Raw genomic sequence first — 26,939 nt, 5'->3', positions numbered from 1 at the left:
TCACTTAAAAATGGAAAGCTACGAACCGACCAACTTCGCAAATATGAGCAATGACTCATGGACGATGCATTTAAATATCATTGTCGCAATATCTACATGAAGCCGACCTCCATGGTTACACACAAATTCGTTCACACATTATAACGCGTCGCAAACGAGGTGAATAAAGAAAATAAAGAAAATCCTACGAATAAAATTGCAAGGAAGAAATGCACGGATACGTGTGATTGTATCAAGCACATTTATTTTCTGGCGCCATGCTGCTATTAATGTTGCATGAGAAAGCATTGGCAAACTCTAAGGTGTGCCGTAGCGGTAAGTTGCACAACTCCGAGCGCGGCAGGCTAGAATTTTCGTGGGGACTCTCGAGGTCGCTGTCGTTGGCGACGCCGCAGTGTCGTAAGCAGAAGCCGATGAAGAATGCCTGCTCGTCGGTCTTCACATAGGGCACGAACTCCGCGGTGCCTCGATCCTTCCAGTCTTCCCAAGCCCTGTAGAGTGACAGAAAATACAGGCTTTTTGTGGGCAACTATCATCTCGCACGTAAAGCCAAAGATTTCGTATACAAAACAAAGCGTGTGGGCTTCTTCAGATAGGCTGAGTCCACACACCTGCGTTTTTTCGCAGCACATCATAAAAGAAGGCTGCTTGCCTTCCTTGCCCAAGTTCTGCAGCAAGATCGCATTTTATGATGTACCGTTCAATATATTGGTACTGTTGCTTGGGTTCATGACAAGTAAAAAATGCAAGGTTCCCCTTCGCCTAGACTTCTCGCCTTTAGTGGTGCCCAAACATGGCAGTTAAAACATTAGGCGGTCGCATCCGTCGTTTACTGTGCGACTAGGAGCTCAGTTACTGCTACTCGTTGTGAGGACGCAGGCGAAAGAAAAATCAGACTTTCCTTGTTTGCAAAGCATGAAAGTAATAGTGCCATGTGTTACACTGAACGATCCCCAACGTGAAATGCGATCTTGCTGCGAAATCTTAGCCAGAATTAAGGATTGGTAAGAGGAAAATCATTTTTGTTATGACGTGCAAGGAAAAACAAAAGACGTTTTTATAGCTGCAACAACAGCTATCGATGCCCTTGCGTTGCGATTATTCTTATGTTCATACCACCTGTCAGAGAATGCTGGTTTGTAACAGCGTCAACCTGAGCATGCTTCGCAGCACCCCATACCTGCAGTTGCTCATACAGCAAGCTCTTGGCAGGTTGCCATGAGCACTACGGTATATCGGGCTTTGACGACTGGCGAGCCTAACGTGACCTACCGCAGAATGGTGTGCGATAACAACTTTCTTCGTGAGAGGTGCATAAAAGGAAAACGTGCCCTTTTTCGTGTTTCACCGATGTGTATGTTTTAAGGCTTGGAACAAAACATTTGTATAGAACACATTGAGCTACAGAAAGCTGGAACGAAAATTTCTCAGGGTAGTCTACAATATCTTCAGTTGTACTTTAGCTCTGGATATCTTTTACATGTGGAATAATTATGATCAATTAAGCATATAATTAGGTGAAATACCAAAAAATTGTTTGACTTGATTGCTAAAATTTTGGCAGGAGTTACATGGCACACGTGCTATATATATATATATATAAGGCGGCATCGTTCGCCGTAGAAACGAAATATTATTTAATAATTCAGCCTGTAATATCACAGCAACTGCGTAATATTAGAAGTGAATCGACTGAAAGTATTTAAACAAACTTCGGCAATCATACTAAAATCACTGCACAGTTAGGCTTGGCCCTGGCAGGGCGCGCAGCTTGCGCCATGCTGGCCTGAAGCAGACACGCACTGGCTTGTAAGTTCCACTGGCTTGTCAAGCCTAGGCCAAGCATGCTCGAATGTCCGCAAAGCCCCACGTGACGAAATTGCCACCGTCAAAGTTGTAGTTGTAGCACCATGCAGTGGCGGTCGTGTGTCGTCTGCTGTGGCGTGCAATCGATATGATCTCAAGAATCTCCGCATTATATATATTGTCACGACGTAAAAAAAGAATAGTATGCAGAACCCGTATGCGAAAAACAAAAACCAGCTCTTTATTCACATACTACAAGAGCCGACGCGCCAGCTTCGTCTTCTTTCAAAGGGAGCGCGGTCGCTGCTCGTGTCCCTCAATTCGTTGTCGTCTGTTCTCTTGGCAGCCTTTAGTCGTGATATTAGCCCCTCTTCCTAGAAAGCATCGTCCCGATGCTTTATCGTCAGGGCAACAGGACCAGGACACGCTTGCGGTGCAGTGAATTCACTCGGAAAAATGAGGTTTCATACAGACCACGTGCACAACCTCCGGTAGATGCCGTGGACGCCTTGAGGAATGGGGACTGTCGGGAGCAACCACATAGTTGATGTCAGTGAGTCGCCGAAGTACTTTATACGACCCGAAGTAGTGCCTTAACTGTTTCTCCGAAAGGCAGCGACGGCGAAGGCGAGTCCGAACCCAGACTCCCTCTCCAGGATCGTAGGAGGCTGGTCGGTGATGAAGATTATATCGTCTCGAGTCCTAATCGTGCTGCCTATTAATACGTATGCGAGCAAGTTGTCGGGCTTCTTCAGAACGCTGAGTGAAGTCTTCAGCATCCGTTTCGATGTCATCGCATTCATGTGGCACTGTCGCATCTGGCATAGTTGTAACTTCACGACCATTCGTTTTGTCTCTTGCTGAGCCGTGTTGTATGCGAAGGTGACGTACGGCAAGATTTCATCCCAGTTCTTGTGATTCACATCCACGTACATGGAGAGCATATCCGCGAGCGTCTTATTCAAGCGTTCGGTCAGTCTGGTCGATTACTGATGGTACACCATTGTTCGCCGGTGAGGTGTTTCACCAAGTCTTAATACTGCGTCCAATAGCTCGGCTGTAAATACAGTTCCCCTGTCAGTTAATACTACTGCTGGAGCGCCGTGCCTCAGTACAACATTCTCTATAAAAAATCGGGCTGCTTCACTTCCTGTGCTCAGCTCCAGAGCCTTGGTTTCGGCTTAGCGAGTTAGGTAGTCTGTGGCTACAATAATTCATCTGTGACCGGCAGTAGAAGTTGGGAATGGGCCTAGAAGATCCATTACGATTGGGCAAATGGAGTTTCTGGCACTTCAACAGGCTGGAGGAAGTCTACTGGTTTGACTGCTGCGACTTTTCGCCGCTGACATTCAAAGCATATTCGGACGTATTGTTGAACTGTCGCCGTGAGTCTTGGCCAATAGTATTTTCGCAACACTGCATAGCGTTCTTGAGTAGCCCAAATAACTGGATGTTGCTTCATCATGGCTTGCCTATAATAATTCACTCCTGAGAGGTGTTGGGATTACGAGTGTTTCCGTTCGGAGAAAAGTTCGCCTTGCACAGGACACCGTTACGCAGGCAAAATGAAGATAGTCCTCTAGCAAGAAACCTTGGCACAACAAAAGTGAGACCCTCCAAGAAACTACTGGTTGCAATTCCGGGTCATCGTGTTGCTGCTCTGCGATTGTAGCTGTGTTTATACTTCCGACAAAGGTTGCATCGTCGTCATCTTCAAGCCATCTGCATTAGAATCTGCTAATGCATATTTTAATGCGGCGCGAGAAAGGCAATCAGCATCCGTATGCCGCTTTCCCGATTTATAGACAATAACCATATCGAATTCTTGAAGCTTAAGACCCTAGCGCGCCAATCATTCTCATGGATCATTTAAGTTCATCAGCCAACAAAAGGAGTGGTGGTCACTTACAACATTAAAGGAGTGGCTGTGCAAATACGGTCGAAATTTTATAACGGCCCACACCTTTGCAAGGCACTCCTTTTCCATGGTGAAATAATTCGCTTCCATACGGGAAACGGTTCTGCTTACATAAGCTATTACTCGTTTAACGCCATCTTGTCGCTGCACGAGTACTACTCCTAAGCCGATATTGCTGGCGTCGGTGTGAACTGCTGTCAGGACGTCTTCGTCAAAGTGTCCGAGGACTGGGGGCTTTTGGGGGCGTTGTCGCAGCTCATTGAACGCTTGTTGCTGTTCTTCACCCCAAACGGATGCGACGTCTTCCCTGGTGAGGCGTGTCAATGGTGACGGAATACGTGAAAAGTTCCGAATGAAGCGTCTATATTAGCCGCACAGTCCTAATAATCGTCTAACTGCCTTTTTGACAAATGGCGCCGAAAAAATTCCTACAGCAGCTTTTTTGTAGGGATCAGGCCGTATACCTTCGTTCCTGACCACATGACCGTGGAAGAGAAGCTCTTCAAAAGCAAAGCGGCATTTTTTCAGCTTCAGCGTAAGAATGGCAGATCGGAGGGCTTGAAAAACTGCATGTAGTCGCTTGAGGTGCTCGTCAAAAGTCGCAAAATATACAATCTCATCGTCCAGGTATACTAAACACGTTTGCCACTTGAGGCGTAAGAGTACTGTGTCCATTAGCCACTGAAATGTTGCCGGCGCGGAGTACAAGCTAAAGGGAAGTACCTTAATTTCAAAGAGGCCGTCAGGTGTCACGAATGCAGCTTTTTCTCAGTCTCTCTCGTCAACTTCAATTAAATCCATCGACGAGAAATAACGTGCATGTCGCAGTTTATCGAGGGAATCGCCTATACAAGGTAGCCGGTAAATGCCTTTCTTGGTGATCTGATTGAGCTTGCGGTAATCAACGCCGAAACGTAAGCCGTCATCCTTCTTTGTTTTACTAACACCAATGGCGACTCCCAAGGACTCTTCGGCGGCTGAGTAACCTCATCTTCAAGCATTCTTTTTACTTGATTTTCTATGGCTTCGCGTTCCCGTGGGGCCACCCGATACGGTTTCTGCCGTATGGGCCTGGCTATATCAGTGATAATTCGATGTTTGGTCAACGGCGTTTTAGCAACTCTCGACGTCGAAGAGAAGCACTCCTGAAACTGATGTACAAGCTCCATGAGGTTTTGTTTCTGCGCAGGCAGCAAGCTTGGGCGATCATCGATGGATAGATCTCAAGGCACCGGAGGCAGGTTGGTGGAACCACCGTGCTCTACGGTGAAGCAGTCTGTGACCTGAGTGAACTCTTCGACGTACGCGACTGTCATACCTCTTATAAGATGCCGGTGCTCATGGTTATGAGAACTTCTGTGTGTGTGTGTGTGTTATTTTTGACGACGCCTTTTGCGATGGTATGCCGTGGCTGAATAGTAGCGCCGGAATTTGTTCGGCGACAGTATCATAATTGCTCGGTATGTCGCATCTCACCGAGAGAAGCGAGCATGAGCGCGGTGGGACGGTGACGTCATCATCGACTGACGCGTAAAGGTCTACGTCGACGCTCAGTAGAGAGTAAAACTGACCCTGGGCCCATGCTAAACGTTCCCGACCTGTCGGGAATGTTTAAACGGCGTCGTATTCACGCGTACAATCCATTCCCAAGATCAGGTCTGCCGCACTCCGGCAAAACGACAAAAGTAGCAATGAAGGCCAAGGCGACGATATTAATTCTAGCAGTAACTTTGCCTATAGGCGTCATCAACTGGCTTCCCGCAGTTCTTATGTGGCAACCCTTCCATGAAGTCTTGAGCTTCTTAAAGGTATACTAAAGGCAACTATTAAGTGAAGCCAAAGTGATCAGTTAGTGCTCAAGAATCTCTAAGACGTCAATATTATCTCGAACAGAGCCTTAATCGAGAAATCCCGGTAAATGCCGGACATGATTAGAGACTCCCCCGGGTCATTCAAGTACTTCCCCATGACGAAAGCTCTCCTCAGTTAAACTCTGTCCCTAGTACTCAACCACTAGTTGCACAAAACATCCATGTATTGTACTATATGACGAAATAAACTGCTACTTGTCCAGTTCTATTTCTCCTTTAGAAAAAAGAGCTCACTGAAATTACGCTTGACAAGGACCCGGGAGGTCGAAAGGTTTTGTTTTCGGTCGACTCCGCACCGCCCACGCTTTCGCATTTTAGTAGTTACCGCGTAGTGCTGCGCTGGTTTTGCTGGCTCACGAAACTCGCCCAAACTGCAAGTAGCAGAGAATTCAACTTCCATGTGATGTCGCAGGATGCCCGATGAGTCTACACCACTTGAACAAACAGCTGCAGCGGCGATTCAGTCGGCGAATCCGCCGCTCTGGATGGATGTTATGAGCGTCGCTTTTGGAACGGGGTGGTGGGTTGCGCCACCATGCTATTGCTATTATAATGCCTTATGTCCTACCTAGGTTAAAGAATGAAACAGGAAAAAAAAAAAACACTATGAACTACCGCACCCAAATTTTCTGATCCCCTATTGCGAACTGTGCTTTTGTACGTCTCCGTTTTTGGTCGTTTACCTACTCTTCTTCCACCAATCCTCCAATCGCCTCTGACTTGGCTCGGTACCGCCATCTGTCGGGCGCCGTTTTAATAAACGACGCCAGCAAAGGGTGGTGATGGCGTACGCAAAGTCACCACTCCGGTTAGGTGGCGGGAGATTTGAATTTCGAAAAAGGTATTCAGATGCAATTTCCCCGTAAAGTAAGTCTTCTTCTTGCCACGAAACAAGCGTTGCAAGGTTTCTAAAATGGTATGTAAACAGTCCACGTCGACTTTGTGTTTTCCTTTGGTGTCCCTTTAAGGCAACCGGTGAGTTTTCCGTTTATTAGAGAAAAGTCCGCAGCAGTATCCACTTGCGCGGTCACTGGGCGTCTGCCTATGTAAACGGCGAGGTCGGCGCTAACAATTTTGCTTGTAGTCGGCGATGTCGCACCGTCGGGTCGTAGTGATGGCGTTGGGGGTGGTGTAGCATTTCGACGGGGGGCAACCTCCCCCTCCCCCCAGAGGTCGCTGCTTTTAGTTTCCCCGACGAGGTCCAGGGGACCTCCCCTGGACTACATCGGCGTAACTGCGACGGTGCGGGGAAGTGCTCGGTGCAGGTGATGGAGAGCGGGGTCGACAATACGGGGGAGCGAATGGCTGCGCTGGCGTGGATACGCTGATGTCGAGTCGGTTGTCTCAACGGGCGCGATGGAAGATGGTGGCAAAGGCCTAGTATCCAGAGGGACGATACGGGCAAAAACGGTAAATATGGCCGTATATACATAGGGCCTTATATACATATATACGGCCCTTATCAAGAATGGTTGAACCTGCGTAAACAAACGCTAGTCTTGGTGCAACATTGTGCAATTCCTCGTTTGTAAGAAAACGATTTGGGTGCGCGGTAAAATATAGAAGTAACAGTCCATATAAATCGTGAAGATACGCACTACAGGCGCGGGGCGCACGCTAAGGCGTGTGCGAAGCATAGTAATACAATCGCCGACGTACAAGCTTTTGAGTCTGTCCGCCGATGAACTCCACCGCAACCACTTTCAAAACCAAGGGGGAGCAATTATTGACATGAAAACTACGAATGAAATGAAGGAGGCACTACACACATTTTAATCATCAATCATGCTACAAATCACTACCCGCAGACTCAACGCCGCAGTAGGAAATGCTAGTCCGTGAGAACCTCGTTGATTTAACCTGAAACAAACACAAATGCATTCGTTCATTTAGCCCGATGGCAAGAAGATTCTGTTTCTTGCTAAAATTTCTGAAAGCGAGCTGTCCTGGCCTGCCTGCAATTTCAGGAGTTGCTACTGTAACCGAGAAAACTTCTTGGTACGTCGACAATTCATTCAGGAAATTTCCACCGTCCTTCGCTCCATATAATAAAGAGATTACACATTTTCTCTCTGAAATAGTGGGTGTTGTGGTCCCCGACGGCAGCCTTTTGGTATTCTTAGACTTCTCTGTAGACTAACACACCTCACACATACGCCATACGGTCAGTTACTCATCCATTCTGAATCACACATAACTTCAGATAACTTCAAATTTGACTGCAATTGCTTCGTGCAAGTTTGCGGACCGTAATGGGGACCATAATCGACCGAAACTATGGAAACACATTTGCGAGCGTTCTAGATTCGCGAGTTTCTCCAAAGTTTCGAGGCAAAACCCCTGTTTTACAAAAGGTTTATCGATTATATATTCTTGATGTGGTGTCGCGGTGAACAGGAAGTTTTAACATTCATTTCCAGCTTTAATAAGGCAAACAGCAATATTTATTTCGTGCAGCGATAATCGGCCTAAATAATAAACCTTTTAGACCGCAGTATAATAGCTGAGGGTGAAAATCTTGTCACATTGGTATAGAGGAAACTGACAGATCAGCTCGAGCACCTAAACTTTAACCATAACCACGTAAGACAATGCAAAACGTGAATTCCTTATAATAAAGCTCTTCGATTGTGGTGAATATCAACAAAGAATAAAGATTTTGCATCATGCTGCGAACGTCTGTGCACCGGCTTAGCTCATCAGAATTACTCGCGATCGGTATTGGAAGATGCAATAATGAACGCCAGTCAAAAAGAACATAGCACAGCCACACCTATAAAAAAACGAACTTCTCACCCAGATGTACAGACTAACCTCGTTTTGGCAATTTCATCTTCTAAACCCAACGTAAACGCGATTCTCCGAAAACGCCACACTTTATTAGCACAAAGGAAATAAATCCAGAAATTTGTTCCGAACCTCGATTGGGTTGTTAACAGGCGGGGACCAAACATTAGAGACGTAATAACCCCATGCTTCTTAAATAGTGCGCGCAACCTTCAGAGGCTGCTAAGCAGCCTCCGATAAATGTCGACGCACAGACTCTCCGCAAATGAACACCACCGCAACCACAAAATGCAGGGAGCCTCCATTCCACTACAATAGCGCCATGATGTCGTCTACCTGCTCGACTGCACAATTTGCGGCATGTAATGCATTTGACAGGCACATACTTTTTTCGGACTATGCTTTAATAACCACAGAGCGTACGTAAAATCTGTCCCGCAAATGCACCTCTTAACACAGAGAAACTATAGCAGGTGCGCTGTTCCACGTTTTGCGATGCCATAATCACACGGCGACAGCCACCGCACACAACTTCGGCCAACGCGCCGGAAAAGAAACTCGGGGAGTACAGTCGACCTCGCCGCACTGGCAATGATGCCACCATAGGAGTGCAAACCTATGTGCATGCGTGAGTATTTCTATGCCTACCCAACGAGAAATTTGTCCGCCACGTAAGACAATGAATTGCGGATATCCCCGTAATCAAGCAAAAAAAATGCGATACCTCATACCCAAGTAAAGCAGAGGCTACAAGCACTCAGCAATGTGAAGCGAATAGTGCATACACTGATTGAAATCACCCATACAATAGACAGAACAGCATACGCTTCAATAAAAGACAAGCCCATAACAAGCATCCAAATCATCAAAAAGCATTACATACCCCCTCAGCAAATGTAGTGACGGTTTTGCAACATCTTCGCTAAATTATTCTTAATTTAAACGAACTTAACTTAAACTAACTTAACTTAAACGACAGGACCGGCGCCGGTCCTGTCGTTTGTGTTCTTCTTCTCGAGTCCTGGTCTTCTGCGCCTTGCCTTTACTACTTCAAGCATGAACCAACTAGCCCAAGCAAGAGTTTTACTTGAACAACGAACGTATTGGAACTATTCATGTATGGCGCAAACAGTCCTCTTTTAAGATGGCATCTTTCGCGCATTCGCTTTGGCGAAATCAGATATAGTTTGTTCGAAGGATAAATCGCGGAGGAGGTCACTTTCAATGGACATGATAGCAAGCGAGTTCACCTTGTCGTCAAGGAGGCTCTAACGAAGGTGATTTTTTATCAGCGACAACTTGGACAACGATTGTTCGGTCTCACAGTTTGCCACGGGTATGCTTAAGTACATTCGCAAAGCAATAGAAAGGTTCCAAAACACATCAATAAGCTTTCTTTCATGCAGAAACTTCATTATTCCCAGGGGACTCGTGTCCTGGCACACAGAGTTTTGCAGAAAGTTCGTAAACTGAACGATTTCAGCGGAAAATGCTGGCGCCAAATCATTTTTGTAGGTTTTCACCAACTTCTCTGCCTGCTGTGCCAGAGAGGCCTCGCTCCCAACTTCTGTCAGCAATTTTAGGAATCCGAACCTTTCGCAGAGTTCAATGTAGGCAGCCTTTCGCACTCGCAAAGCAGAGCCTAGACTGTAAAGTACAACCCATTGTAGGTATTTACAATAAACTTTTTTCTACCTTGTAGCGCACTATCGCTTTTTCTGTCCGGGTGCTTACTCAAAATGATGTGTTTGTCTTCATCCTGATAACATTTATTGGTACTTAGCGTGCGTGCTCTCTCTTCGAAGGTATCAAAGAGAGGGCGCAAAGAATTAACAAAGCCTTCTAGAGAGCTCAGCAGGTTTACAGCAGTTGAAATGTCTAGGCCGGGTTTCTGAAGTGCTACGCTCGTTTTGTCAAAGCACTCCTAGATTTCACTCCAGAAAATCGCCATCAATGCAGTCTCTAGTTTTGTCATTTTCTTGAAGAGAGAGTGCGCTTCGTTCCTATAGTGTCATCGTTTTCTTCCTCATTCTTTGATATAGCTTCAAGGCAACACAAGACTGCATTGACATTTTTCAGGATGGCCTTACATGATTCAGCGTTTCTTGACCACCTGGTCGCAGAGAGACTTTTCAAAACAAGTTGCTGGCCAGTTGCGCCCATGCTGTCTAAAAGATACCTCCGTCGTTTAGGTGAGGCAGCAAAGAACACATACAGTCTCTGAATTACAGTGAAGAATTTGACTGCCTCAAGGCAACTGTCAACGCTACACGCGCCAACTAAGTTCAGTGAATGACCAGCAACAGGACGTAGACTACTAATTCGTTCAGGTGCATGATTTGAGCTTTTAGTCCTTTGTATTTTCCTGACATATTACTCGCATTATCATAAGCTTGGCCTCTACAATCATCTACTTAGATGCCATTGGTCGTCAAGAGGGACATCACGGTATCGAAAAGACACAATCCGGTATGCGATTCAATTGGAACAAATCCAAGAAAGCGTTCGTACACTTTCCCATTTAAATAGTATAGTAAAACAACAGACAGCTGATCAACGTGAGTAAAGTCTGGAGTCGAATCAACAATTAAAGAGAAATATTTTGCGCGTTTCACTGCGTCAACGAGACGTTCCTTGACAGCCTTTGCCATATACTCGATAAATTTATCACAAAATGTTTTTGACAAATACGATGGGTGACCTTTTCCTTTGTTCCCGTAGCGTTTGATGCACTCCTCTAGAAAGAAATCAAACTTGGCAATGGCTTCAAGCCATTTCTCGGTGAACCATTTTAATTGACATTTCTCGGTGAACCAATAATCTCCGCACTGCCCCTAAACGCTAGGCTGCGCTCAGCTAGAAGCTTAACTACAATGACTACGCACTTCAGCACCGCTGTCCAGTAAGCGGTCTCAGTGACAAGGTGGTTAACGAGCTCCTTGTCAATTGTGCTGTTCGAGTTAGAGCGGGCGAGCCATGCTGCCCCGTAGTTCCGGTGCTCGACGCTATTTGAATGTGCGCAAAACCTTTTCTTCTGCTCTTTTTCAATCGGAAAAGCTGTGCGGGGTGAAAGCACTGGGGTTGCTTGAAAAGGAAAATAGTTTGCACATGAAACAGTAAACAGAACCTTTGAACTTCGAGTACATTAACCAGTGTCGCTCGTACGTCTCCCCATTTACAGCCTTTCGCACGAAAAGATGAGGTGACATATAGCATTTCTGAGTTTTGTATTGCCTGTCGGAAAACGGAAAATTTTCTGCCTGATTTTGAAAATACAATGGCCCTTTCTCAAGGCATACAGTTCGAAAGCTGTCAGTAATAACGTTCCGCAATTTAGCAGGTCACATTGGAGAATCTCGCAACGTACCTCTTGCTTCAAGGGTGTCTGTACTTTTCTGTTGCCGCAACGAGAAGCCGGTTCATTCGTCCTCTGGAGGCACACTTCGTGGGTGGGAGCATGATTATTTAAAGCCAAACTAAAAGGAAACAAGTGAGTCGGTTCTTGCAGTGTTGTTTCCTGGAGCTCGTCAATAGAAGGAGGCTCATCGGGGAGGTTTGGCAGCAGTAGTAGAAATCGGCGTGGCGGACTGGACACCTGGAGCTCTGTGGCAGGGGCCCGGCCGAGTAGCATAGACGTTGCTGACTCAGGAACAGGACAGGGCTCGGTTAGCGTCGGTTGCTCAGAAATGTGGAGGACCGAGGTTGGCACCGTTTTCACAGGATCCATACAACCAAGATGAGTCAAACCTTGCTTCTTGCCAGGAAACCGTGGTGATGGAGCTGGCAAGTCCTCCTCAGAAGCACAGTCGGTACTATTGGGAGTTTGACACGGACTCTGGGTAGAGCGATGATACTGCTTCGCGGGAGCTGCATTCAGTAAGTTCTTTGTCATCTTTGGTAACTTGTTTTCACGCTCTTCTCTTTCTAACTTCGCCTTTCATTTACGCGCACCACTTTGATGCTTCCGACCGAGCATTTTCGCATGAATGCAGGCTAGTTGTTCACCGGGCACTTCGTCAGTCCGACGCGACCGCAGGTGTCCCACGGTGACCGTCCCGATGACTGGCGCACGCTGCCTGGATGGTCCGTGGCTGGCCGACAGTAGTGCGTCCCCCGGGAGCTCCTCAGCGGGCGGGCTTATGCAAGTTTAACCGGCGGCTCGGGGCTGAATCGCAGCCCGCGATCAACTTCCTTTTACAGACACGCGCCGCGTCTATCTGTTACTAGCGCGAAAGCAGGCGTTCACATACGCATAGAGTTCCTTGTACAAATTCCCTCCTTCTCCGTACAAACTCACTCCTCCCGTTCCGGTCTCGTCTTCCTATTGGCTAGGAGCAATCGTCTGTTCTTTAAGGTTCTCGATTTTTCTTTCCCCCCGTCGACGCCGAGCACGAAAACGAAGGGGAGAGGGCGACTCCTAACGCAGTCGAAGTTACGCGCCCTCCGTCGCCTGTGAGTCATGTTTTTGTACATTTTTCTGGAAAGTTTGGCGGCCAGTTTGACCTACTTTTTCCGTCGAGCGCGCTCGAGTGTGCGCAGCCACTAGGCAGGAATGGGCCCTGCAGATAGGCCTTTGTGTCCAGCTCTCCAACTTCCCCCTTCACTCGTCCACAACCCTAACCCGAACAGTGAACGTTTCATGCCACACGGCACGCCGACAAAAGCACGTGTGACGCCTTCTTTCCTTTCCTGCCTAGACGGTAAAGAAAAGTCGAATGGGAGGCACTGTTGGGTACTACAGCACATCCAGCGGCGACAGCGGCGAAACTGTTTAATAGGTGGAGGGTGGCGTGGGGGTGACGAAGGGCAAGGGAGATTAAGGTCCTCATCCCATATTACATGTTTTAAGTGTTTCCCCTTTGCCCCTCCTCTCCAGACAGCACTGGACAGATAGACTGACAAGAAACCACGAAAACTCTTCCAAGCAAACGCACCTCGCTTCGTAAGAAAGAGGGCCCCGCCGCGGTGACGCGGTATTCCCGTTTTTGCAGCTCGACAAGCCCTTCCCAAATGATCAGGCTAAACGCATGTTGTTACATTAGGCGGCGGGCCCCGTCTGTCGTTCTGGTTTTCTCGCTCCATACATGTCGCTCGAAGTTCCGATGCCCATGGTTCCATATACTAAGCAAGTTAGATTAAATGAGCCCCCTTCTCCTACTGTCCGAAGTGAGGCCCTAGGGAGCAGTCCCTTTAGCCGCCTCCCCCATTATTCCAGCGCTGCTCTCACTCAACCCAAGGGTTTCAACGAGGTCAGTGATTTCAATATCGACCACTGGATGGATGGATGGATGGATGAATGTTATGAGCGTCCCCTTTGGAACGGGGCAGTGGATTGCGCCACGAAGCTCTGGCTATTATACTGCCTAATGTCCTACCTAGGTTAAAAGAAGAAAAAAAAAAGAACCTGTGATCTACCACAACCAAATTTTCTGATTCCCTATTGCGAACTTTGCTTTTGTACGTCTCCGTTTTTGTCGTTTCCCTACTTGTCTTCCACCAATTTTCCAATCGCATCTTAGTAATCCCTACTGCTGACATGTTTACTTTTCCACTGTTCTCCCTGAACCCAAGGGCTTCAAGGATGCCAGTGGTGCCTAAATCGACCGCTGGATAGACGTCTTCACATTCTAATAAAACTTGCTCCGTCGTTTTTCTAGCTTTGCCGCAGCCAAGCAGATGCTTGGCTGCGGCAAAGTAATGAGCTTAACTTTGAGTTATAGTAAATTGTTTCTTTCCTGATTTTGTTTTTTCCTCTTAAGTAATTACTCATGGCAGGTTTCTTTTCCATTGCCGCCCCCCATGCGATTATTTCAGCCTCTCTGACTTTGCGCTTGACCTTCTTTGTTGCTGTGTTGCCCACCCTACAGGCCGCATACTTGTTGGTAAGCTTCCCAGTTTTTTTCCTCCACTGTGAATCAATGTTTTTCCTGTACAGATACCTGAACACTCTCCCAGCCAATTCATTTTCTTCCATATTCCTCAGCCGTTCTTCATACTCAATTTTACTGCGAGCTTCCCTCACTTCAAAACTAGTCCAGCCCATATCACCTTGCACAGATTCATCTGTAGTCTTCCCGCGAGCGCCCAATTCGAGATGTCCCCCTGACCTTTGGTTCCGATCGAGTCCTGATTGTACCCCTGATTTAAAGCAAACAACCGCATTTCCAAAAGTAAGTCCTGGAACCACTGCCGCTTTCCACATACCCCGGAGCACCTCGCACCTATTGTATCCCCATAGCGCTCTGTGCTTCGTTATGGCTGCATTTCTCTTTCCCTTCAGTGTTATTGTTTTTTCCTGCGTTTCCATATATCCATTGCCTTTGTTTATCCATATACCAAAGTATTTATATTCTGTTACCCGAGGTATTTCTTGGCCCTGTATCTCCGCTGCCTGTTCACTGTTTTTATTGAATACCATAACACCTGAGTTTCTAACACTAAATTTCAAACTTAAATTGTTGCCTTCCTGCTCACAAACATTAGCGAGACGTTGTAAATCACTTTGCTTGTTAGACAGCAACACAATATGGTCCGCATAAAATAAACCTGGGAGCTGTTGTTCTATTTCTTTACCCGCCTGTTTGTATGAGAGATTAAACTTGATATTACTTCCTTCTAGCGCCCTCTCCATCCTCACCATCTGCATCATAAACAGTACTGGTGATCAAGGGCACCCCTGCCTCAGTCCCTTGTTGATATGAACTTTCACCTCACTCCTCATCCCTTCCCATTCAACACAAACGGTATTTTCTAGGTAAGTGTCTCTCAAAGGCTGTAGACAATCGTCAGCTAAGCCTTCCCCTTCCAGAATATCCCACAATATGTTGCGGTCTACGTTGTCGCAGGCTCCTGTAATGCCTAAAAAGGCCACATACAACGGTCTGCTTTCTGCTTTTGATATTTCAATACACTGAGTAAGAACAAATAAGTTATCATCCAAACGCCTACCTGCTCTGTAGCCATGCTGAAGCTCTCTCAAAATACCATTATTCTCTGCCCAAGCTTGAAGCTTTAATTTGATTGCCTGCATTGCTAGCCTGTATATTACAGATGCAATGGTCAACAGTGTATACTAGTCAATTCTGTCTTTCTCCTTCTTACCTTTATAAATCAAATTCATTCTACTTTGTCGCCAACTGTCTCGTATTCACCTATCTTTTAAAGTTTTTTCCACTGCTTTCAACAGAGCTTGCTTACTTCTTGGTCCAAGTTCATTTATCAACCTAACGGGAACCTCGTCTAGCTCTATGGCTGTGCGCTTAGGAATTTTCTCTTCCGCTTTCTTCCAGTTTAAATTTGTCAGCGCCCGCTCCTTTTCCACTTGGGTCTCTTTCATGGTCTTTTTTTCTTCACATACAACCTCGTCATTGCCTTGGAAAGATACGGCAGTTACATTTTGGGTGTAATTTATTGCCGCTTCTCCTTCCAGTCTGTTTTCATCTTAGTCTAGGATATGTTGTTGTGTTGTTGTTGACTTCCTGCCTAATTATTTTATGTGATTCCAAAATATTCTTTGGTACGGCCTTCTTTTTCTCACGTATTTCTGACAACCACCGTTCACTTTCACCTTTTAATTTTGCTTGAACCAATATTTGAACCATAGCCTTTTTCTCCCGGTATATTTCCCATTTACTGGTTACTTTATCCTGTGGCAACTGCGCCTTCTTTGCCTGCCTGTGCTCTCGAGATGCTTTCTTCCTTCGGCGATCGCTTCTCGTATCTCCTTGTTCCACCAGCTTTTCGGTTTCTTTTTTCCTTTCAAACAAACATGCTGTTTCTCTTTCCGTATTTCTGTCGTTATTACACTTAAAAGCTCACCATATTCCCACTTTTTACTTGGCCATCTGCCATGTTCTTCCTCAACTCTAGTGACTATATTTGCTATTTGTTCAGCGTTCAAATTTGGACGGGCCCATTTTGCTCTCCTTGCTCTCTTTCCCAACTACATATCCCATTTTCAAAATGATACGTTTATGGTCACTCCCTATGCTGCTAAACCCTTTCTCATCGATGACCATTTCTCTCAAGTTATCATGAATTCCTTCTGTCATCAGACAGTAATCAGTGGTTGATTGCCGGTTTCCCACTTCCCACGTGATCTGTCCTTCACACTTAGGCGCTGTATTTACGATCACGAGGTTTTGTTGCTCACAAAGGTCTAGCATTGACTTTTCGGTATAGCCATCAAAATCATGTATGTGGGCATTCATGTCACTTAATAGGACAATTTCAGCACCGTTCCCGAAATTCTTAATATCAGCGCTTATGCATTCCACTAACTCTTTATTCTTCTATTCTTCTCTGTGCAATTTTTTCTAGTCCACAAATGCGTAACGCCCAGCCAAGTTTCTTTCCCACTCATTGTACCCGATAACCAAAGATACTCTTGACATTGCGAATTTACTGTTTTCCATTTGGCTCCCTGATGGATGAGCATTCCGACTCCCTCACCCTTTCTTTCCGACTTAGTTCTGTTGCACCCTTCCCAAACATAATTCTCAATAACGGGCGGCTTTTCTGAGTCTCTAAGGCGCGTTTCTGTAACCACATACACCCCTATTTGTTCTCTATGTAACTTCTCAATCTCTGCCCACTTTTTCTCTCTTCTGCTGCCCTGCATGTTTGTGTAGCCTATTGCATGGCGTCCTTTTTCTTGCTTTCCTCATTTATCTGTTATCGACGGCGATGCTCTTCTGATGTTCCCCTATGGGTCCTTTTTCATTACTATCTACTCTGACCTCCTGAGCGCTCGCGGGCTCCCTAAACAAGCTACAGCGCGACCACCAAGTCGCCAGCCCAGTTCTCGTGCTAGCCTGTAATTGAAGTGGATCCCGTTTTGTTTAAAACCACCACAACTTCTCACTTCCCTGTTTACTTCGACAACCTCGAAGCCTTTCTCTCGGCTCATTTTCCATATTGCCTCATTAGCAGCCACTGCGGCTCTTTGTACGTGACTGTCTCGTACAGGCACCTCCGGCACCGTGCACACCACGATATGCACCTGAGGGGATAGCTCGCGCAAGTCGTCCACCTCTTTGCCAAGCGCTGTGCTAGTCCTGGCCCTTTCCTGTTTAGGACGTCATTTAGCCCACCTGCTACTATGACAAGGTTGCGCACGTGCGCATTTTCCGAGAGCTTTTCTTTTGCTCGCTCCATGACATAACCATGACATAGTGGGCATGGACGCACGACAGGAATGATGGCCTCACGCATCTTTTTGTTCATTCCACAGTTATTCGGTGCCCTGGTCCTTGGCTGGGAATGTTATGCTGTCTCTCGTCACGGTGGAGCGCTCTACAACGGTTCGTTAACCACGGAAGCAAAGTTTCAAGACATCTGTGCCTCACTTGCCTCATCTTATCCTGGCGACTGCTGCTTGCCACCAAATGAGATGCTCCCTGTCGACCAGTGCCTCACCGGCAACGGTACAGTTGGTGACCCTTACGACGAAGCTGCGATGGCGGGTGCTTTCCCAGCTTCCATGTCTCCGTACGCTGCCGCCCTCCTCTGGCAGGGTGGTTACGTCACTGGTCACTTGTCACCTGATGTGCACTGCGCATCTTCAGCGTCTTTGGCTGCGCCGACAGCGAGTCAGCTTAAAGCCAGCGCTCCGAACGAAATCTTCAGTGGGCATGGACGCACGACAGGAATGATGGCCTCACGCATCTTTTTGTTCATTCCACAGGTCAGTTGCCTTTCCATATCAAGACTAAAATCCGACGATCCATTTATAATCGTGCTTCCATGCCCAGAAGCAGTGCTTGGTCCTTTTTGTTCTTTGTTATTGCTTTTGTGCGGTGACGTTGAGAGTAATCCTGGTCCTCCGAGGGAACAACCATCAGATACATTATCCGAAGTTCTGAAAACCTTACGCGATTTGAATCAAAGGTCTAAAAGAATGGAGGATAACCAAAAAGCAATGCTGGACACTATTACAGAGTTAAAAACGCATCAGGAAACGGTGGCGGAAGCGACATCAGAAATTAAAGAAAGGCTTGCGACGGTAGAAAATCAGAGCGGTAGTTTTGAAAAATGGCAGCATGAACTCGGTGACGTGCGTGAAGCGGTGGGGAATATAGCAAAGGACGCTGCATTCCTACGCTCCCGACTGGATGATGCGGAAGACCGCTCTCGTAGAAATAATCTACTTTTTTATGGTTTAACGGACATCGCTACCGAATCCGCTGTTCAGTCGGAGGAGAAGATACTGGACATTCTAACAAACACTCTAAGCCTCAGAATAACTAGTGACAGCATATCGCGCGCACATCGTATTGGTAGATTCAGTCCAGGGAAGTCTCGTCCGTTGATAGTAAATTTTGCTGCCTATAAAACGAAGGAAGAAATATTATCGAACCGCCCCTTGCTAAAAGAAATGAGTATCTCTGTTAGTGAAGATTTCAGTCCCGCTACACGTTACGCCAGAAGAGCTCTTATCGAATACGGAAAAAGTCAGAATGTACCATTTAAATTAAGATATAACAAGCTACTTGGGGATGTCTTGGGGATGTCTCGTGCTGAAGATGCCCTCTCGGTGAGCGCATATTTCACCCCTCATCTTTTAAGAGGTTCAATACATACAAGCATTTGCCTAGCAAACCAGATTTTTTTTTTTTCAAGGGAATTTTCCACGTCTCAGTAATTTCTCTCGTCGTATTCGAGTGCTGATTGCCGTGTTATAGTTTGTTAACGAAGCTTTCCCTCAAGTCTAAATATTTTAAGGCAGTTTTCCTAGCCTATAAAGCCGCTCGAGTTCGCTCTTCTCCTTGAGCGGCCATTTTTCCTAGAAAGTATGCCTTCCAACTACTCCGCCCTTAAACTGGCTCTCTCAACTACTACACGCAGAGACAAAGCAACAGCGCGCGCATTAGATCCCATAGATGAGATGAATATTTACAATTAGTATTAGGGTTATAATTATATTCGAGTGCTGATTGCCGTGCTATCGTTTGCTAACGAAGCTTTCCCTCAAGTCTAAATATTTTAAGGCAGTTTGTCATGCGCGTATCATGGCTACGCACGCTTATATCGCATTCCGTTTCTCTACCACGGGTGCGCTTTAAAACCACGGCGCTGCAGTTTTTGCTTTTCTCTTCTTTCTTCTTCTCCGCCCTTAAACTGGCTCTCTTCACTGTACTACACCCAGAGACAAAGAAACAGCGCGCGCATGCGATCCCATAGATGAGATGAATATATATATATATATATATATATATATATATAGAGAGAGAAAACTATCAGTCATAGCTCTCGTAGTATAGCCCTCTGGGCCGTTTCCTTTTTTTTCGAAAGTAGTCCTATTAGGGTTATTATAATTACACGAAGGTATTTCGCCCTCATCAGCAGCAGTCCTTGGTATAGTTATTCTGGCGGCTAGCTTCCCACGCTATGCGTGCTGCCATCGCACCTGGTTAAGCTTTTCCTAGACGCTAGAGTTAGGCTTTGTCCGCGCAACCTTGAGCGATCGGAAAGCGCGTTTCCCCCTCTTGGCCGGCGGAGAAGGGAAGCTTCGTTCCGGCCGCGAAGCTCTCCACATCTCTGTAAGGTGCCTTGGGGATGTCTCGTGCTGAAGATGCCCTCTCGGTGAGCGCATATTTCACCCCTCATCTTTTAAGAGGTTCAATACATACAAGCATTTGCCTAGCAAACCAGATTTTTTTTTTCAAGGGAATTTTCCACGTCTCAGTAATTTCTCTCGTCGTATTCGAGTGCTGATTGCCGTGTTATAGTTTGTTAACGAAGCTTTCCCTCAAGTCTAAATATTTTAAGGCAGTTTTCCTAGCCTATAAAGCCGCTCGAGTTCGCTCTTCTCCTTGAGCGGCCATTTTTCCTAGAAAGTATGCCTTCCAACTACTCCGCCCTTAAACTGGCTCTCTCAACTACTACACGCAGAGACAAAGCAACAGTGCGCGCATTAGATCCCATAGATGAGATGAATATTTACAATTAGTATTAGGGTTATAATTATATTCGAGTGCTGATTGCCGTGCTATCGTTTGCTAACGAAGCTTTCCCTCAAGTCTAAATATTTTAAGGCAGTTTGTCGTGTGCGTATCATGGCTACGCACGCTTATATCGCATTCCGTTTCTCTACCACGGGTGCGCTTTAAAACCACGGCGCTGCAGTTTTTGCTTTTCTCTTCTTTCTTCTTCTCCGCCCTTAAACTGGCTCTCTTAACTGTACTACACGCAGAGACAAAGAAACAGCGCGCGCATTAGATCCCATAGATGAGATGAATATTTACAATTATTATTAGAGTTATAATTATATTCGAGTGCTGATTGCCGTGCTATCGTTTGCTAACGAAGCTTTCCCTCAAGTCTAAATATTTTAAGGCAGTTTGTCATGTGCGTATCATGGCTACGCACGCTTATATCGCATTCCGTTTCTCTACCACGGGTGCGCTTTAAAACCACGGCGCTGCAGTTTTTGCTTTTCTCTTCTTTCTTCTTCTCCGCCCTTAAACTGGCTCTCTTCACTGTACTACACGCAGAGACAAAGAAACAGCGCGCGCATGCGATCCCATAGATGAGATGAATATATATATATATATATAGAGAGAGAGAGAGAAAACTATCAGTCATAGCTCTCGTAGTATAGCCCTCTGGGCCGTTTCCTTTTTTTTCGAAAGTAGTCCTATTAGGGTTATTATAATTACACGAAGGTATTTCGCCCTCATCAGCAGCAGTCCTTGGTATAGTTATTCTGGCGGCTAGCTTCCCACGCTATGCGTGCTGCCATCGCACCTGGTTAAGCTTTTCCTAGACGCTAGAGTTAGGCTTTGTCCGCGCAACCTTGAGCGATCGGAAAGCGCGTTTCCCCCTCTTGGCTGGCGGAGAAGGGAAGCTTCGTTCCGGCCGCGAAGCTCTCCACATCTCTGTAAGGTGCCTTGGGGATGTCTCGTGCTGAAGATGCCCTCTCGGTGAGCGCATATTTCACCCCTCATCTTTTAAGAGGTTCAATACATACAAGCATTTGCCTAGCAAACCAGTTTTTTTTTTTCAAGGGAATTTTCCACGTCTGAGTAATTTCTCTCGTCGTATTCGAGTGCTGATTGCCGTGTTATAGTTTGTTAACGAAGCTTTCCCTCAAGTCTAAATATTTTAAGGCAGTTTTCCTAGCCTATAAAGCCGCTCGAGTTCGCTCTTCTCCTTGAGCGGCCATTTTTCCTAGAAAGTATGCCTTCCAACTACTCCGCCCTTAAACTGGCTCTCTCAACTACTACACGCAGAGACAAAGCAACAGCGCGCGCATTAGATCCCATAGATGAGATGAATATTTACAATTAGTATTAGGGTTATAATTATATTCGAGTGCTGATTGCCGTGCTATCGTTTGCTAACGAAGCTTTCCCTCAAGTCTAAATATTTTAAGGCAGTTTGTCGTGTGCGTATCATGGCTACGCACGCTTATATCGCATTCCGTTTCTCTACCACGGGTGCGCTTTAAAACCACGGCGCTGCAGTTTTTGCTTTTCTCTTCTTTCTTCTTCTCCGCCCTTAAACTGGCTCTCTTAACTGTACTACACGCAGAGACAAAGAAACAGCGCGCGCATTAGATCCCATAGATGAGATGAATATTTACAATTATTATTAGAGTTATAATTATATTCGAGTGCTGATTGCCGTGCTATCGTTTGCTAACGAAGCTTTCCCTCAAGTCTAAATATTTTAAGGCAGTTTGTCATGTGCGTATCATGGCTACGCACGCTTATATCGCATTCCGTTTCTCTACCACGGGTGCGCTTTAAAACCACGGCGCTGCAGTTTTTGCTTTTCTCTTCTTTCTTCTTCTCCGCCCTTAAACTGGCTCTCTTCACTGTACTACACGCAGAGACAAAGAAACAGCGCGCGCATGCGATCCCATAGATGAGATGAATATATATATATATATATATAGAGAGAGAGAGAAAACTATCAGTCATAGCTCTCGTAGTATAGCCCTCTGGGCCGTTTCCTTTTTTTTCGAAAGTAGTCCTATGAGGGTTATTATAATTACACGAAGGTATTTCGCCCTCATCAGCAGCAGTCCTTGGTATAGTTATTCTTTCGGCTAGCTTCCCACGCTATGCGTGCTGCCATCGCACCTGGTTAAGCTTTTCCTAGACGCTAGAGTTAGGCTTTGTCCGCGCAACCTTGAGCGATCGGAAAGCGCGTTTCCCCCTCTTGGCCGGCGGAGAAGGGAAGCTTCGTTCCGGCCGCGAAGCTCTCCACATCTCTGTAAGGTGCCTTGGGGATGTCTCGTGCTGAAGATGCCCTCTCGGTGAGCGCATATTTCACCCCTCATCTTTTAAGAGGTTCAATACATACAAGCATTTGCCTAGCAAACCAGTTTTTTTTTTTCAAGGGAATTTTCCACGCCTGAGTAATTTCTCTCGTCGTATTCGAGTGCTGATTGCCGTGTTATAGTTTGTTAACGAAGCTTTCCCTCAAGTCTAAATATTTTAAGGCAGTTTTCCTAGCCTATAAAGCCGCTCGAGTTCGCTCTTCTCCTTGAGCGGCCATTTTTCCTAGAAAGTATGCCTTCCAACTACTCCGCCCTTAAACTGGCTCTCTCAACTACTACACGCAGAGACAAAGCAACAGCGCGCGCATTAGATCCCATAGATGAGATGAATATTTACAATTAGTATTAGGGTTATAATTATATTCGAGTGCTGATTGCCGTGCTATCGTTTGCTAACGAAGCTTTCCCTCAAGTCTAAATATTTTAAGGCAGTTTGTCGTCTGCGTATCATGGCTACGCACGCTTATATCGCATTCCGTTTCTCTACCACGGGTGCGCTTTAAAACCACGGCGCTGCAGTTTTTGCTTTTCTCTTCTTTCTTCTTCTCCGCCCTTAAACTGGCTCTCTTAACTGTACTACACGCAGAGACAAAGAAACAGCGCGCGCATTAGATCCCATAGATGAGATGAATATTTACAATTATTATTAGAGTTATAATTATATTCGAGTGCTGATTGCCGTGCTATCGTTTGCTAACGAAGCTTTCCCTCAAGTCTAAATATTTTAAGGCAGTTTGTCATGTGCGTATCATGGCTACGCACGCTTATATCGCATTCCGTTTCTCTACCACGGGTGCGCTTTAAAACCACGGCGCTGCAGTTTTTGCTTTTCTCTTCTTTCTTCTTCTCCGCCCTTAAACTGGCTCTCTTCACTGTACTACACGCAGAGACAAAGAAACAGCGCGCGCATGCGATCCCATAGATGAGATGAATATATATATATATATATAGAGAGAGAGAGAGAAAACTATCAGTCATAGCTCTCGTAGTATAGCCCTCTGGGCCGTTTCCTTTTTTTTCGAAAGTAGTCCTATTAGGGTTATTATAATTACACGAAGGTATTTCGCCCTCATCAGCAGCAGTCCTTGGTATAGTTATTCTGGCGGCTAGCTTCCCACGCTATGCGTGCTGCCATCGCACCTGGTTAAGCTTTTCCTAGACGCTAGAGTTAGGCTTTGTCCGCGCAACCTTGAGCGATCGGAAAGCGCGTTTCCCCCTCTTGGCCGGCGGAGAAGGGAAGCTTCGTTCCGGCCGCGAAGCTCTCCACATCTCTGTAAGGTGCCTTGGGGATGTCTCGTGCTGAAGATGCCCTCTCGGTGAGCGCATATTTCACCCCTCATCTTTTAAGAGGTTCAACACATACAAGCATTTGCCTAGCAAACCAGATTTTTTTTTTCAAGGGAATTTTCCACGTCTCAGTAATTTCTCTCGTCGTATTCGAGTGCTGATTGCCGTGTTATAGTTTGTTAACGAAGCTTTCCCTCAAGTCTAAATATTTTAAGGCAGTTTTCCTAGCCTATAAAGCCGCTCGAGTTCGCTCTTCTCCTTGAGCGGCCATTTTTCCTAGAAAGTATGCCTTCCAACTACTCCGCCCTTAAACTGGCTCTCTCAACTACTACACGCAGAGACAAAGCAACAGCGCGCGCATTAGATCCCATAGATGAGATGAATATTTACAATTAGTATTAGGGTTATAATTATATTCGAGTGCTGATTGCCGTGCTATCGTTTGCTAACGAAGCTTTCCCTCAAGTCTAAATATTTTAAGGCAGTTTGTCGTGTGCGTATCATGGCTACGCACGCTTATATCGCATTCCGTTTCTCTACCACGGGTGCGCTTTAAAACCACGGCGCTGCAGTTTTTGCTTTTCTCTTCTTTCTTCTTCTCCGCCCTTAAACTGGCTCTCTTAACTGTACTACACGCAGAGACAAAGAAACAGCGCGCGCATTAGATCCCATAGATGAGATGAATATTTACAATTATTATTAGAGTTATAATTATATTCGAGTGCTGATTGCCGTGCTATCGTTTGCTAACGAAGCTTTCCCTCAAGTCTAAATATTTTAAGGCAGTTTGTCATGTGCGTATCATGGCTACGCACGCTTATATCGCATTCCGTTTCTCTACCACGGGTGCGCTTTAAAACCACGGCGCTGCAGTTTTTGCTTTTCTCTTCTTTCTTCTTCTCCGCCCTTAAACTGGCTCTCTTCACTGTACTACACGCAGAGACAAAGAAACAGCGCGCGCATGCGATCCCATAGATGAGATGAATATATATATATATATATAGAGAGAGAGAGAGAAAACTATCAGTCATAGCTCTCGTAGTATAGCCCTCTGGGCCGTTTCCTTTTTTTTCGAAAGTAGTCCTATTAGGGTTATTATAATTACACGAAGGTATTTCGCCCTCATCAGCAGCAGTCCTTGGTATAGTTATTCTGGCGGCTAGCTTCCCACGCTATGCGTGCTGCCATCGCACCTGGTTAAGCTTTTCCTAGACGCTAGAGTTAGGCTTTGTCCGCGCAACCTTGAGCGATCGGAAAGCGCGTTTCCCCCTCTTGGCCGGCGGAGAAGGGAAGCTTCGTTCCGGCCGCGAAGCTCTCCACATCTCTGTAAGGTGCCTTGGGGATGTCTCGTGCTGAAGATGCCCTCTCGGTGAGCGCATATTTCACCCCTCATCTTTTAAGAGGTTCAATACATACAAGCATTTGCCTAGCAAACCAGATTTTTTTTTTCAAGGGAATTTTCCACGTCTCAGTAATTTCTCTCGTCGTATTCGAGTGCTGATTGCCGTGTTATAGTTTGTTAACGAAGCTTTCCCTCAAGTCTAAATATTTTAAGGCAGTTTTCCTAGCCTATAAAGCCGCTCGAGTTCGCTCTTCTCCTTGAGCGGCCATTTTTCCTAGAAAGTATGCCTTCCAACTACTCCGCCCTTAAACTGGCTCTCTCAACTACTACACGCAGAGACAAAGCAACAGCGCGCGCATTAGATCCCATAGATGAGATGAATATTTACAATTAGTATTAGGGTTATAATTATATTCGAGTGCTGATTGCCGTGCTATCGTTTGCTAACGAAGCTTTCCCTCAAGTCTAAATATTTTAAGGCAGTTTGTCGTGTGCGTATCATGGCTACGCACGCTTATATCGCATTCCGTTTCTCTACCACGGGTGCGCTTTAAAACCATGGCGCTGCAGTTTTTGCTTTTCTCTTCTTTCTTCTTCTCCGCCCTTAAACTGGCTCTCTTAACTGTACTACACGCAGAGACAAAGAAACAGCGCGCGCATTAGATCCCATAGATGAGATGAATATTTACAATTATTATTAGAGTTATAATTATATTCGAGTGCTGATTGCCGTGCTATCGTTTGCTAACGAAGCTTTCCCTCAAGTCTAAATATTTTAAGGCAGTTTGTCATGTGCGTATCATGGCTACGCACGCTTATATCGCATTCCGTTTCTCTACCACGGGTGCGCTTTAAAACCACGGCGCTGCAGTTTTTGCTTTTCTCTTCTTTCTTCTTCTCCGCCCTTAAACTGGCTCTCTTCACTGTACTACACGCAGAGACAAAGAAACAGCGCGCGCATGCGATCCCATAGATGAGATGAATATATATATATATATATATATATATATATATATATAGAGAAAACTATCAGTCATAGCTCTCGTAGTATAGCCCTCTGGGCCGTTTCCTTTTTTTTCGAAAGTAGTCCTATTAGGGTTATTATAATTACACGAAGGTATTTCGCCCTCATCAGCAGCAGTCCTTGGTATAGTTATTCTGGCGGCTAGCTTCCCACGCTATGCGTGCTGCCATCGCACCTGGTTAAGCTTTTCCTAGACGCTAGAGTTAGGCTTTGTCCGCGCAACCTTGAGCGATCGGAAAGCGCGTTTCCCCCTCTTGGCCGGCGGAGAAGGGAAGCTTCGTTCCGGCCGCGAAGCTCTCCACATCTCTGTAAGGTGCCTTGGGGATGTCTCGTGCTGAAGATGCCCTCTCGGTGAGCGCATATTTCACCCCTCATCTTTTAAGAGGTTCAATACATACAAGCATTTGCCTAGCAAACCAGATTTTTTTTTTTCAAGGGAATTTTCCACGTCTCAGTAATTTCTCTCGTCGTATTCGAGTGCTGATTGCCGTGTTATAGTTTGTTAACGAAGCTTTCCCTCAAGTCTAAATATTTTAAGGCAGTTTTCCTAGCCTATAAAGCCGCTCGAGTTCGCTCTTCTCCTTGAGCGGCCATTTTTCCTAGAAAGTATGCCTTCC

General features: G+C 45.9%; 1 protein-coding gene across 1 annotated transcript in view; it reads right to left on the bottom strand.

The window, feature by feature from the left end:
• Window positions 1-232: 232 nt before the first annotated feature.
• LOC126543482 (neprilysin-11-like) overlaps window positions 233-26,939 on the bottom strand; it is a 41,952-nt gene continuing 15,245 nt past the window's right edge. The window contains exon 2 of the mRNA XM_050190596.2: window positions 233-491. Within this exon, the coding sequence (XP_050046553.2) occupies window positions 233-491 (259 nt within the window). The remainder of the gene's footprint in view (window positions 492-26,939) is intronic.

The sequence above is a fragment of the Dermacentor andersoni genome, chromosome 10, assembly GCF_023375885.2.
Source record: "Dermacentor andersoni chromosome 10, qqDerAnde1_hic_scaffold, whole genome shotgun sequence".
Taxonomy (NCBI): Eukaryota; Metazoa; Arthropoda; class Arachnida; order Ixodida; family Ixodidae; genus Dermacentor; species Dermacentor andersoni.
This window is presented reverse-complemented; position numbering and strand designations above follow the sequence as displayed.